General features: G+C 45.0%; 1 protein-coding gene across 1 annotated transcript in view; it reads left to right on the plus strand.

The window, feature by feature from the left end:
* Nucleotides 1–14,451, plus strand: part of ICE2 (interactor of little elongation complex ELL subunit 2) — a 152,826-nt gene that overhangs the window by 103,548 nt on the left and 34,827 nt on the right. The window contains exon 13 of the mRNA XM_033920479.1: nucleotides 2,836–2,886. Coding sequence (XP_033776370.1) covers nucleotides 2,836–2,886 — 51 coding nt within the window. The remainder of the gene's footprint in view (nucleotides 1–2,835; nucleotides 2,887–14,451) is intronic.

Consider the following 14,451-nt stretch of genomic DNA (forward strand, 5'->3'; position numbering starts at 1 on the left):
ATTGAAAAGTAATGGGGATAGTGGTGACCCCTGTGGGACGCCAGATTATTTGCCTGAAAATTTTTCATCTCACTTTATATATGATTACAAGATTATTTGCCCGATTCACACTACCATCAGTTCCTTGGCATTTGAGTTGCTTACATCATCCTCTGGGTTCCTTGAAAAAGAACCTCGAAACATGGTCTATGTCGGGACCTGTTGAAACACTTGAAAGCTAAGTGGGAATTTTTTCCCCCCCTTCTTTTGCCATCGAAAAACAGTTCTATTGTTTGAATAGCACGTTCACTTTAAGTTCTTTCACAAAAGTCATACACAGTGATGGGTTGGTGGTTTCGGCTATAGGAGCTATGGCTCTTGGCCGAATCACATAATTCTGAGTGTATGTAAAGATTCAATTTACTCATTTTATAAGCCAGACATAACTTATTTATTCACCTTGAATTGAGGAGTCTTATTTAGCAGCATTGTATTTAACTATTTCTTTGTCACATGCAGAGGTCAATGCTATAACTTAGGCACTAGATCCCATTATGTGAAAAAATATTTAGAATAATGACATGTGCCCATACCTGCCTAAATTCTATACTGCAAATAAACTTCTTTATTTAGGGGAAAAAGGAATGGGACTTGATATACTGCCAGGCAAATCAGTTTACATATTATATACAGGTATTTATTTTGTACCTGGGGCAATGGATTGTTAAGTGATTTGCTCAGAGTCACAAAATGCGGCAGTGGGAATCGAAACCAGTTCCCCAGGTTCTCAGGTTTCTACACTAACCACTAAACTACTTGTCCATTGTTGACAAAGGGGGGGGGGGGCTCAAACTTTTGCATATAAATTATAGAATAAGTTACATGTGTATGTATCTGTAGCAATTAGGTGCTAGCAATTAAGCCATCTTCATGACTAGCATAAGTGCTTGCACCTGTGAGGCACACATGTACCTGCTTAGGCTAGTAGTCTACAAAGGTAGGTAGATGCCTGCATTCCTTTATAAAATAAAGCCCCTACCAGGCGCCCTTTTAAAGAATTAACCAGCCGGGAGCAGCTGCCAGCCGGTTAACTTGCTTTCATTTGACTATTTGATCAGCAGCTCTGAAAATGACCAGTTACTGTAGTAGTGAAGAGGAAGCTGGCTACCTCGAGAACATTTCTGGAAGCAGAGTCTAGTTAGCTTCCAATATTTAGAGCTAAGCAGCCAGGTTTAGCACATAAATAGCTCTCCTATCTTTATGCACTAGATCAGGGGTAGGCAATTCCGGTTCTCGAGAGTCGGAGCCAGGTCAGGTTTTCAGGATATCCACAATAAATATGCATGAGATAGATTTGCATCTCAAGGAGGCAGTGCATGCAAATCCATCTCATACATATTCATTGTGGATATCCTGAAAACCTGACCTGGCTCTGGCTCTCAAGACCGGAATTGCCTAGCACGGCACTAGATGGTCACTTGAGTCTAAATAATAACATAACTGTTATGCCGAAGCCCACACAGGGCTTTTATTATGCCTTTATTTGGCTATTGCAATCCTTTATATTTTGGACTTCAAATTTATATTTAGGGTCCTTAAACTTGCCCAAAATGCTTCAGCTCGTATGCTGCATGAATTGCCAAAATGGTCACATATTTCTCCTATATTGAAGGTACAGTAGGTATTTTTCTGACCCTGGAGGACTCACAATTTAAATAAATTAAAATCACAAAGAGCTGAATTTAAATTAAATTAATTTAAATGGTCCTTTTTCTTAGATATTTCTGGGCCAGAAACCCAGAGCCCTGCCTAGTAGTGTGCTTAGGTTCTATCTACTGAAGTCTCCATCAAAGCTCACTCCAGCCCATCTTAACCATCCCAGCCATCGAAGCCCTCCCCAGCCTGTCCTCAACTGAATGACCATATACAGGACACAGACCATGCAAGCCTGCCCAGTACTGGCCTTAGTTCCTTTAATGTATACCCATTATTTTCTGGTTAGAGATCATCTGTGTTCATCCCATACCTTTTGTCACTATTTTCTTCTCCACCACCTCCCTCAGGAGCGCATTCCACGCATCAACCACCCTCTGCGTAAAGAATAATTTCCTAACATTACTCCTGAGTGTACCACCCCTCAACCTCAAATAATGCCCTCTGGTTTTACCATTTTCCTTTCTCTGAACTAGATTTTGTTCTACATTAATACCTTTCAAGTATTTGAACGTCTGAATCATAACTGAAGTGGGATTTGAACCTGCCACTTAGTTCTCACCCCACTACTGTAACTATCAGACTACCCCACTGGACAGTTATGTGACCATTTTATAATATAGCCTAGGCTTTATTTTTCCCTGTTCATAATTTGGACATTTTAGTTGTAAAATTGATGTTCATGCAGGTTGTCTCTAGGACATGGAGGTCCATTTCTCATGTATTTTAGTACAGGTAGTGTGTTGGCAGATCTTGTTCTAAAATACATGAGAAATGGACCTCCATATGAGGCATAAAGACTTGGATCCATCTTCTGAGTTTGATGTCCTTAAAATGCTACTGCATTTGAACAATTTCTAATTTACTTTGTAGCAAATGTAATTGTGTTTAAATTATTGTATGTTTAAAATTGGCACATGAACATTGGCATTAAGCACAACTCTGGTCAGACCAGACATCTCTTTAAACCTATTGCCCCGGTTATTAACACGATTATTGCTAATGTCCTTTGCTGTTGCTGTTGATTACTTTAGTCACTCTTTCACCTCCTAAATTATGTTACCTGCACTCTCATAAATTTAGGATTTTCTTAAATAGAGATCACAGTTGCAGTGTGCTTTCGTATTTTAATTTTCAAAACAGGCCTGCCAATTCATTGAATATCCTTCGGCACATCCTAAAGAAAACGGTGGGGTGAGTATTATGCATTTATTTTATCTCTTTATTTCAATTCTTATTTGAGTCGTGCCATTAGAAACCTAAATAGTTTAAAGTCCAAGTAACATAGTAACATAGTAGATGACGGCAGATAAAGACCCAGAATGGTCCATCCAGTCTGCCCAACCTGATTCAATTTAAATTTTTTTTTTTTTTCTTCTTAGCTATTTCTGGGCGAGAATCCAAAGCTTTACCCGGTACTGTGCTTGGGTTCCAACTGCCGAAATCTCTGTTAAGACTTACTCCAGTCCATCTACACCCTCCCAGCCATTGAAGCCCTCCCCTGCCCATCCTCCTCCAAACGGCCATGCACAGACACAGACCGTACAAGTCTGCCCAGTAACTGGCCTAGTTCAATCTTTAATATTATTTTCTGATTCTAAATCTTCTGTGTTCATCCCACGCTTCTTTGAACTCAGTCACAGTTTTACTCTCCACCACCTCTCTCGGGAGCGCATTCCAGGCATCCACCACCCTCTCCGTAAAGTAGAATTTCCTAACATTGCCCCTGAATCTACCACCCCTCAACTTCAAATTATGTCCTCTGGTTTTACCATTTTCCTTTCTCTGGAAAAGATTTTGTTCTACGTTAATACCCTTTAAGTATTTGAACGTCTGAATCATATCTCCCCTGTCTCTCCTTTCCTCTAGGGTATTCCTCTAGGGTATTCCTCTAGGGTATTCAGGGCTTCCAGTCTCTCCTCATACGTCTTCTGGCGCAAGCCTCCTATCATTTTCGTCGCCATCCTCTGGACCGCCTCAAGTCTTCTTACGTCTTTCGCCAGATACGGTCTCCAAAACTGAACACAATACTCCAAGTGGGGCCTCACCAATGACCTGTACAGGGGCATCAACACCTTCTTCCTTCTACTGACTACGCCTCTCTTTATACAGCCCAGAATCCTTCTGGCAGCAGCCACTGCCTTGTCACACTGTTTTTTCGCCTTTAGATCTTCGGACACTATCACCCCAAGGTCCCTCTCCCCGTCCGTGCATATCAGCTTCTCTCCTCCCAGCATATACGGTTCCTTCCTATTATTAATCCCCAAATGCATTACTCTGCATTTCTTTGCATTGAATTTTAGTTGCCAGGCATTAGACCATTCCTCTAACTTTTGCAGATCCTTTTTCATATTTTCCACTCCCTCTTCGGTGTCTACTCTGTTACAAATCTTGGTATCATCTGCAAAAAGGCACACTTTTCCTTCTAACCCTTCAGCAATGTCACTTACATACATATTGAATAGGATTGGCCCCAGCATCGAACCCTGAGGGACTCCACTAGTCACCTTTCCTTCCTTCGAGCGACTTCCATTAACCACCGCCCTCTGGCGTCTGTCCGACAGCCAGTTTCTGACCCTGTTCACCACTTTGGGTCCTAACTTCAGCCCTTCAAGTTTGTTCAACAGCCTCCTATGAGGAACTGTATCAAAGGCTTTGCTGAAATCCAAGTAAATTACATCTAGCATATGTCCTCGATCCAGCTCTCTGGTCACCCAATCAAAAAATTCAATCAGGTTCGTTTGGCACGATTTACCTTGGATGCTTTTAAATCTTATAGCTCAGCTATTGCTGCTCACAAATCCTTTAATTATAATTTCCTTTCCCCCCCCCTTTAGACCAATTCAGATATGTAAATTTTGTCCTCTAGCGGCAGATGGAGGGGAGAGGACAGCTAGCCCGCTGACATCACCCTTTATAGAACCCCATGCAGTCTCAGCTCTTCAATATTCTCTGTCTCCAGCAGATATCGGGACATGAGCTATGCAGCTGGAAAGTTTGGGGCTCCTGGGACTGTATGTGTAGCTTTTTGTAGTCATTTTTTTTTGGGGGGGGTTTATTTTCAGTTTCTTTATTCATTTTTCATCTTACATCAAGTACTCAATATTACATCATTTGAAACTTTTACACATTACTTGAAATTCATTCAATTATAATTTTACATACATAAATTTATTCCCTCCCCACCCACCCTTCCCACAAGTAATTTAATTCAAAATATCATATAAATATTGTATTCTTATCTATTAATAAGACCAATAAAGGAACTTTCTACCCTCCCCCCTCCCCCTACGTATAAATGTACTTTCAGTGGAAAATGATGTCTATTCATTACAATAATTTGTTAATGGCCCGCAAATCTTTTTAAAATTATGATAATTCCCTTTTTGTATGGCAATTGTTCTTTCCATTTTATAAATGACATAGCAAATTCCACCAAAATGTGTAGTTAACCCTATTGAAATTTTTCCAATTGCTGGTAATATGTTGTATGGCGACTCCTGTCATAATTAACAAAAGCTTGTTATTACTTGATGAAATTTGACTTTTTGCTCTCATTGACATCTAATTTTGACTTCAGTTGAGCATGGGGCTTATGGACTAGTGCATAGTGGCAAAGAAGGAACACCTTGCCATAGAATATCAACAAACCACAAAAAAAGCAAGGGAGACAAGACTTATTTACTGACTGAAAAGATGCCTCCCTTGTCTTTTTTTATGGTCTGATGCATAGTGGTACAGTGGCCTGAGAGTGACAGCTATTGGGTTGGTTCCCTTTCTCCTTCCCATTTCTCTCTTCCTCCTTCCCCCAGAAAAGCATCAACTGCAGATTAAAAAGGGTCTGCTAGGGCTCTGGGTAAAGAAATTCAGTGTCCAAGCAGTGCAGGTGCAGAATATATGGGTAGTAGGGTGCAGCTGAAGCTCATGGTAATACTTCATTGTGGGAATTATTACATTGGCTGAATGTGGCAGATATTGCACAGTCTGAAGAACTTCCCACAGCAGCATTAGTTTGCCTGGTCTAGCTGCATCTGTGAAGGGGAAACGCAGGGCTTTCTCAATAGGTTGTGTGCGCCCATTTTGAGGCCAATCTTGTGGCATGAACTGGGCAGATGTCAGGTCTCATATACTGCAAGAATGGCTTCAAACAAGAATAAATCGGGAGTGCTAGTTTAAATACCATTACTTACCCAGTTTTTGGACTTAAAAGTACTCCATATATTTAGATCCCAGAGATCGTCCCCCCTCCATAAATGAGCATTCCAGTGCAAAAGGTACAGTAAATTTGACATGTGGGTTTCTTTCCCTCACTTGCGAGATTTGCAGAAGCGGCATCTACATTTTTCAACTTCACCTCCTTAAGTCACTTGCAGTGCCTCAGATCCTCAGTTTTTCCTTCTGAAAGCGAGAAGAGAAGGTCTTTTTTTTCTGGTTTTCATCAGTTTTATTATTTTCAGGGGGTTTTTTATCCAGTTTTTGAGGCTTTCTGGTGCTACAGTGCTTCTCAGAAATCCTGAGACAGCTTTGCCTGGGAGAAGATAGTCTTTGGATCAGATGGCTGTAGCTGGGAGGGCGACCTTTTTACAAGGAATCTACCTAGATGGTCTGCACTAACTTTTAGACAGCTTGGGGAGAGTTCCCCTGAGAGCTTGGCTCACCCCTAATTTATCAGACACTTGAGCACAGGCCAAGTGGCCCTGTGTTAGTCCAGAGGACTGTAGCTGGTGCCGGCTGAATCTCGTCTTCCCCCACCCCTCGAAGACGCATCAGAAGCTAGTGGGGTTGAGGGTTTCAGATTCTGGTGGTCTGACTAAAAAAAAGCCCAAAGCTTGTTTGAAGCAAAAATCTTCTCCACACTCCAGCTGCAGTAAGAGCTGATACAGGCAAAGCACCTTCCAGTCCTGTGAGTACAGTGCATTACTGTCTATGGGAGACATCGGGGGAGGGGTGCTGGAAATTCAAAATTTAAACCCCTTCCCAGAATTTTTGGAACTTTAAGCTCTCCCAGGCCATGTTTAGGTACCAAAACACTGCCTCAGCAGCCACCTTGAATTTTCCAATTTTATTTTAAAAGCCTGTATCTGCCTCAAAACACCTTGATTTTGCTAATCACCTATTCCTATGGACTCCCCAGGCCTTTCTACCCCTATATCATGCTAGCTTTAGACTGGATGGTCAGCTGAGGAGTGTTCGTGTGCCACGTAAGGGTAGGGCAGGATTGCTAGCCTTAGCCTTCTCGGATCCCTCCAGGATCTTAGAGTCATGGGAAACTCATTTGTTGGGGCATAAATTCTCCCTCCCCCCCCTCTCCAAGTCCTTGAATGGCGACTCAACATCAAAGGTAAAGCACAACTGCGGAGATGTCTTTGAACCAATGAGAGTATTAGAAGTTCCCCTTCAGAGATCCTCAGGAGATCTGGGGCAGTGGTTTGATTCTAATTTTGTCAATTGATGTTGAAGCTTATATAAAGTATAAAGCATCTGCACAGAATGGAATTTCACCACTGATAGTACACATTGAGAGGTGGGGGAGCCGCGATTCTACCTCCACAGAGCACAGTTCCCCAGCAGAAAACTTTACTATGTGTTATCCCAGGACAAGCAGGCAGCATATTCTTGACTGATGGGTGACGGCACCGACGGAGCCCCGGTACGGACAATTTTAGAGTGATTGCACTCTAAGAACTTTAGAAAGTTCTAGCTCGGCCGCACCGCGCACGCGCGAGTGCCTTCCCGCCCGACAGAGGCGCGCGGTCCCTCAGTTTCTTAGTTTCCGCGGAGCTAAGAAGTCGCACGTTTCAACGGCTGTTGAAAACTTTTTCCATTTTTCGCCTTCCCGCTCGCGTAAACGTCTTTAGAAGGTTTATTTCCTTCATTTTATTTTACTTTCTTTCTTAAAAAAAAAAAAAAAAAACTGATTTAGTTTTCTTTCTTTTTTCGGTTTCGCCCCGGCGGGGCCTACTGCCACTATCGAAGCCTCGGCCTTCGATTTGGCTGAAGCCGTCTTCACATTCATGCCCCCTCAACCCGGGTTTAAAAAGTGCCAGCGGTGTGCACGGCCAATTTCACTGTCTGACCCACATAATTGGTGTCTACAGTGCCTTGGCCCGGACCATCAATCGTCTACCTGCACCCGCTGTGCGACTCTAAAGAAAAGAACTCTTAAAAATAGAGAGATTCAACAAAAACTTCTTTTCGGCACCGAGATGTCCGATACCACTCCGGCACCGACTTCGACTCCGGCTCAGTCGGCACCCACATCGTCGACACCACGCGATACCGCGTCGGTGTCGGCTCCTCCAGGTAAGCCGGCTAAGAAGCCTTCCCCGTTGGAGCGTCCTCCGGTCTCAATAGCAGCGAGCCCAATCCTGCAGACCTCGAGGCGCTCACGGAAGCGCTCCGCTCCAATAGAGGTGAGCCCCTCTACATCGGGTTCCTCATCCTCGGAGCGTAGAGCGGCACCGCAGGTACCGCAAAAGAAAAAGGCGGTACCGGTGCCTTCTCTCGAAGACCGTATTGCTGCTGTTCTAAAATTACAACTTAAAGAACAGTTAGAGCACATTCTGCCTTCACTCCTGGTACCGAGTCTTCCGGTACCAGTCCGGTCTGAGCCGCCGGTACCGACAGTGGATCGTCCTACTTTGTCAACTTCCACTTCGTCGGTACCGGTACAGTCTGTTTCCTCTGTCTCCATGCCGATTCTTGCACCGGAGCCGAGATCCCACCATCAAGCTGTTCAGACTTCGGCACCGGTGCATACAGTCACATCCCCCGGTACCGAGTCAGGCAGGTCAGGGAAATCTCATAGAAAATCCCATCACTTACAGTCTTCCACGCCGGATTCTCGGGACCGGAGCTTCCAAGTTCAAGACCCTGACTTGTGGGGCGACTCAGAAGACCCTCTCCTTTCTGAGGGAGAATGTTCTTCTGGTGAAGAGGACACCTCTGCCTTGGGGCCCTCCTCTAAACCAGAAGTATCTTCTTTTTCTTCCTTTTTAAAGGAAATGTGTGACTCTCTCTCTATTCCTTTGGAGGCTGAGTCACAGAAATCCAAAGCTTTTCTTGATGCTCTGGATTTTGATCAGCCTCCAAAGGAATACCTTAAGTTACCTCTCCATGATATCTTGAGAGAGACGTTCTATAAAAATTTGGAATCTCCCCTCACCATTCCTGGGGCTCCCCGAAAATTAGACTCTCTATACAGAGTCCTTCCTATCCCTGGGTTTGATAAACCCCAGTTACATCATGAGTCCCTTTTGGTCGAATCCACCCTCAAAAAGTCCAAGGGGGCTAGTGTGTATGCTTCTGTCCCTCCTGGCAGAGAGGGAAAGTCTATGGACAAGTTTGGGAAACGACTATACCAAAATGCAATGTTGGCGAATCGATCAGGGAATTATGCATTCCATTTCTCCTTCTACTTAAAGCAGCTTATTCAGAATATCTCTGCTTTTGAGAAATATCTCCCTGATCGGAAAAAGTCGGTTTTTCACCAAACTTGTTCTTCGCTTTTCCAGCTCCGGAAATTCATGGTTAGATCCATTTATGACACCTTCGAGCTGACCTCTAGGGCTACAGCCATCTCAGTGGCAATGAGACGGCTGGCCTGGCTTAGGGTTTCTGAACTCGATGTTAACCATCAGGATCGGCTAGCCAATGCACCTTGCCTAGGGGATGAGTTGTTTGGAGATTCCATGGACTCCACCACTCAAAAGTTATCGGCTCATGAGACTAGATGGGATACACTTCTTAAGTCTAAGAAGCCGCCAACAACCAGACCTTTTCGTCCACAATCCTCCTACCAGCGTAGATTTGTGGCTCGTCCTCTGCCTCAAGCTGCTCCCCAGCAACGACGCCAGAGACAACAAAGGCCGGCTGCTAGACAGCCTCAGCAACAACAACAGGTAAAACCTGCACCAGTGCAAAAGTCTACACAACCCTTTTGACTTAATTCTCCAGAACATAGCCAGTTTTGTTCCTTCTACCCAACTTCCACAACCTATAGGAGGACGCCTTACTTATTTCATAAGCCGTTGGGAACTTATCACGTCAGACCAGTGGGTCCTCAACATCATCCGCCACGGCTACTCTCTCAACTTTCAGTCACTACCTCCTCCAAGTCAACCAAAAGAGTCTGCTTCCAGTCCTCAATTAACCCTTCTTCTCCAAGAGGTTCAATCCCTCCTTCTTCTAAATGCCATAGAAGAAGTTCCCCTAGACCAGCAGGGGCAGGGGTTCTACTCCCGATATTTTTTAGTCCCCAAAAAAACAGGAGATCTCAGACCCATTCTAGATCTCCGCGATCTCAACAAATATTTGGTCAAAGAAAAGTTCAAGATGCTTTCTCTGGCCACTCTTTATCCTCTTCTCAATCAAGGCGACTGGCTATGTTCCCTCGATCTCAAAGAAGCGTACACTCACATACCAGTAAATCTGGCTTCCAGACAGTACCTACGCTTCATGATCAATCATTCTCATTACCAATACAAGGTGCTGCCCTTCGGCCTTGCCTCCTCTCCAAGGGTCTTCACCAAGTGTCTCATTGTGGTAGCGGCATTTCTACGCTCTCATCACTTCCAGGTCTTCCCTTACCTGGACGACTGGTTAATCAAGGCCACATCCGCTCAAGCAGTTCTTCTGGCCACCAACCAAACCATCTTGTTTCTACAAATTCTGGGGTTCGAGATCAATCTACCCAAATCTCATCTCATCCCTACTCAGAGACTTCAATTCATTGGAGCGATCCTGGACACACTCCTCATGAGAGCTTTCCTGCCATCCAATCGTCTTCAGACCCTTCAGTCTCTATGTCAACAGGTACTTTCACTGCCTTCCATCTCAGCCAGGCAAATGATGGTACTCTTGGGGCACATGGCGTCTACAGTTCATGTCACGCCCCTCGCACGTCTTCACCTACGCACTCCTCAATGGACCCTTGCTACTCAGTGGTCCCAAGCGACGGATCCTTGCTCACGACACATATCTGTGACATCATCTCTTCGTCAGTCTCTTCAATGGTGGTTGGTATCCTCAAATCTATCCAGAGGTCTTCTGTTCCATCAGCCCCCTCATCACCTGGTTATCACCACCGACGCCTCTCTTTATGCATGGGGAGCTCACTTGAACGAGTTCCAGACTCAAGGTCTTTGGACAGCCCAGGAAAAGAAGCATCAAATCAATTTCCTGGAACTCAGAGCGATGTTTTATGCCCTCAAGGCTTTCCAACATCTTCTCTTTCCTCAGGTCCTCTTGTTGTGCACAGACAATCAAGTTGCGATGTACTACATCAACAAACAGGGTGGGACAGGCTCTCGCCTTCTATGCCAAGAAGCCCAAAAGATCTGGAATTGGGCCATAGATCACCATCTCTTCCTGAAAGCTATCTACATTCAGGGAACACAGAATTCTTTAGCGGACAAACTCAGCAGAATTCTCCAGCCTCACGAGTGGACACTCGATCCTATAACTCTGCAGTCTATCTTCACTCAATGGGGCACTCCTCAGATAGACCTCTTTGCAGCTCCTCACAATCACCAGCTGCCCCTCTTCTGCTCCAGACTTTACTCTCCTCACCGTCTGACAGCGGATGCTTTTCTCCTCGACTGGTCGAATCTGTTCCTGTACGCCTTCCCTCCTCTGCCTCTAATGTTGAGAACCTTATTCAAGCTCAAGAGGGAACGAGCCACCATGATTCTGATTGCTCCGAGGTGGCCCAGGCAACATTGGTTCTCCCTTCTACTTCAACTCAGTTCCAGGGAACCTTTTCTTCTTCCTCTGTTTCCTTCTCTGCTTACGCAACAGCAGGAAACCCTCCTTCATCCCAACCTCCAGTCTCTACACCTGACAGCTTGGTATCTCTCGGGCTGACATCTCATGATACTCTCTTATCTCAGCCTGTTCGTTCCATTCTGGATGCCTCCAGGAAACCAACCACTCTGCAATGTTACCATCAGAAGTGGACGAGATTTTCCTCCTGGTGTCTTCTTCATCATCTTGATCCCACTTCCCTGGCAGTGGAGACGTTGTTGGACTATTTGCTCTCTTTGTCTGACTCTGGCCTTAAGTCTTCGTCCATCAGAGTCCACCTCAGTGCCATTTCAGCTTTTCATGAGCCAGTCCATGGAAAACTTCTCTCAGCTCATCCCCTGGTGTCCAGGTTCATGCGTGGGCTTTTCAACGTGAAACCACCTCTTAAAGCCCCTCCTGTTATCTGGGATCTCAATGTGGTTCTTTCTGCTTTAATGAAGCCTCCATTTGAACCCTTGGCTACCTCTCCTTTCAAGTTTCTTACTTGGAAGGTGCTTTTCCTTATTGCCCTTACCTCTGCCAGGAGGGTCAGTGAGCTTCATGCACTGGTCGCAGATCCTCCCTTTACGGTTTTTCACCATGACAAGGTGGTTCTGCGTACACATCCAAAGTTTCTCCCTAAGGTTGTATCTGAATTCCATCTCAACCAATCCATTGTTCTCCCTGTTTTCTTTCCAAAACCTCATTCTCATTCTGGAGAACAAGCTTTACACACTTTGGATTGTAAAAGGGCTCTGGCTTACTATCTAGAGCGTACGAAACCCCACAGATCAGTTCCTCAACTTTTTCTGTCCTTTGATCCAAATAAATTGGGACGTCCCGTTTCTAAACGTACGTTGTCTAATTGGCTGGCAGCGTGCATTTCATTTTGTTATGCTCAGACCGGACTGACACTGGAAGGTTCTGTCACGGCCCATAGAGTCAGAGCAATGGCAGCATCTGTAGCTTTCCTCCGCTCCACTTCTATTGAGGAAATCTGCAAGGCTGCTACTTGGTCCTCAGTTCACACTTTTACATCTCATTATTGTCTGGATGCTTTTTCCAGACGGGATGGACACTTCGGCCAATCTGTTTTGCAAAATTTGTTTTCCTAATGGCCAACCTTCCCTCCATCCCTCTTTTTGTTAGCTTGGAGGTCACCCATCAGTCAAGAATATGCTGCCTGCTTGTCCTGGGATAAAGCACAGTTACTTACCGTAACAGGTGTTATCCAGGGACAGCAGGCAGATATTCTTGCGTCCCACCCACCTCCCCGGGTTGGCTTCTTAGCTGGCTTATACTAACTGAGGGACCGCGCGCCTCTGTCGGGCGGGAAGGCACTCGCGCGTGCGCGGTGCGGCCGAGCTAGAACTTTCTAAAGTTCTTAGAGTGCAATCACTCTAAAATTGTCCGTACCGGGGCTCCGTCGGTGCCGTCACCCATCAGTCAAGAATATCTGCCTGCTGTCCCTGGATAACACCTGTTACGGTAAGTAACTGTGCTAACAGGAGATCCAGTCAGAAAGGACTGGGATGAGTGAAGTCAAGGTCAATGCCTTTACTCCCTCAAAATGAATCCTCAGGTTTAGAGGATTCCGGATCTCGGGTAGGTGATCATAGCCAGAGTCTGTGGTAGTCCTGGACTATGGAAGAGGACCTGACGATGTGCAGACTTTTCAAACCGTGTCATAGTAACATAGTAACATAATAGATGACGGCAGATAAAGACCCGAATGGTCCATCTAGTCTGCCCAATCTGATTCAATCTAAAAATTTGTTGTTCTTTTTTCTTCTTCTCCTTAGCTATTTCTGGGCAAGGATCTAAAGCTCTGCCCAGTACTGTTCTTAGGTTCCAACTACTGAAGTCTCCGTCAAAGCTCACTCCAGTCCATCTACACCAGGGGTCTCAAAGTCCCTCCTTGAGGGCCGCAATCCAGTCGGGTTTCCAGGATTTCCCCAATGAATATGCATGAGATCTATGTGCATGCACTGCTTTCAATGCATATTCATTGGGGCAATCCTGAAAACCCGACTGGATTGTGGCCCTCAAGGAGGGACTTTCAGATCCCTGATCTACACCCTCCCAGCCATTGAAGCTCTCCCCAGCCCATCCTTCCCCAAACGGCCATATCCAGACACGGACTGTGCAAGTCTGTCCAGTTAAAGGCCTTTGTTCTTCAATATTTGTTTCTGATTCTAGATCCTCTGTGTTCATCTCACACTTTTTTTAACTCCATCACCATTTTCCTCTCCACCACCTCTCTCGGGAGCACATTCTAGGCATCCACCACCCTCTCGTAAAGAAGAATTTCCTTACATTGCTCTTGAGTCTCCCACCCCTCAACCTCAAATTATGTCTTCTGATTTTACCATTTTCCTTTCTCTGGAAAAGATTTTGTTCTACGTTAATGCCTTTCAAGTATTTGAACATCTGAATCGTATCTCCCCTGTCCCTCCTTTCCTCTAAGGCAGTGGTTCTCAACCCTGCCTTGGGGGACCCCTAGCCAGTCAGGTTTTCAAGATATCACTAATGAATATGCATGAGAGAGATTTGCATATAATTGAAGGTATGCAAATCTCTCTCATGCATATTTATTAGGATATCTTGAAAACTCAACTGGCTGGGGGTCCCCCAGGACAGGGTTGAGAACCACTGCTCTAAGGTATACATATTCAGGGCTTCCAGTCTATCCTCATACGTCTTTTGTTGCAAACCTATCATTTTCGTTGCCCTCCTCTGGACCGCTTCAAGCCATTTTGTGTCCTTTGCCAGATACAGTCTCCAAAATTGAACACAATACTCCAAGTGGGGCCTCACCAACGACCTGTACAGGGGCATCAACACCTTTGTTCTGATGCCCCTGTATAGGTCGTTGGTGAGGCTTTGTGGGAATTCCATTTGGAATTCCCTCAGACTTGCATAGCTCAAATTTCACTTTTGAGCAGTTCTAAGACCCAGCCCACATATTTTCATCCA

This window comes from Geotrypetes seraphini, chromosome 14 (genome assembly GCF_902459505.1).
Source record: "Geotrypetes seraphini chromosome 14, aGeoSer1.1, whole genome shotgun sequence".
Lineage (NCBI taxonomy): Eukaryota > Metazoa > Chordata > Amphibia > Gymnophiona > Dermophiidae > Geotrypetes > Geotrypetes seraphini.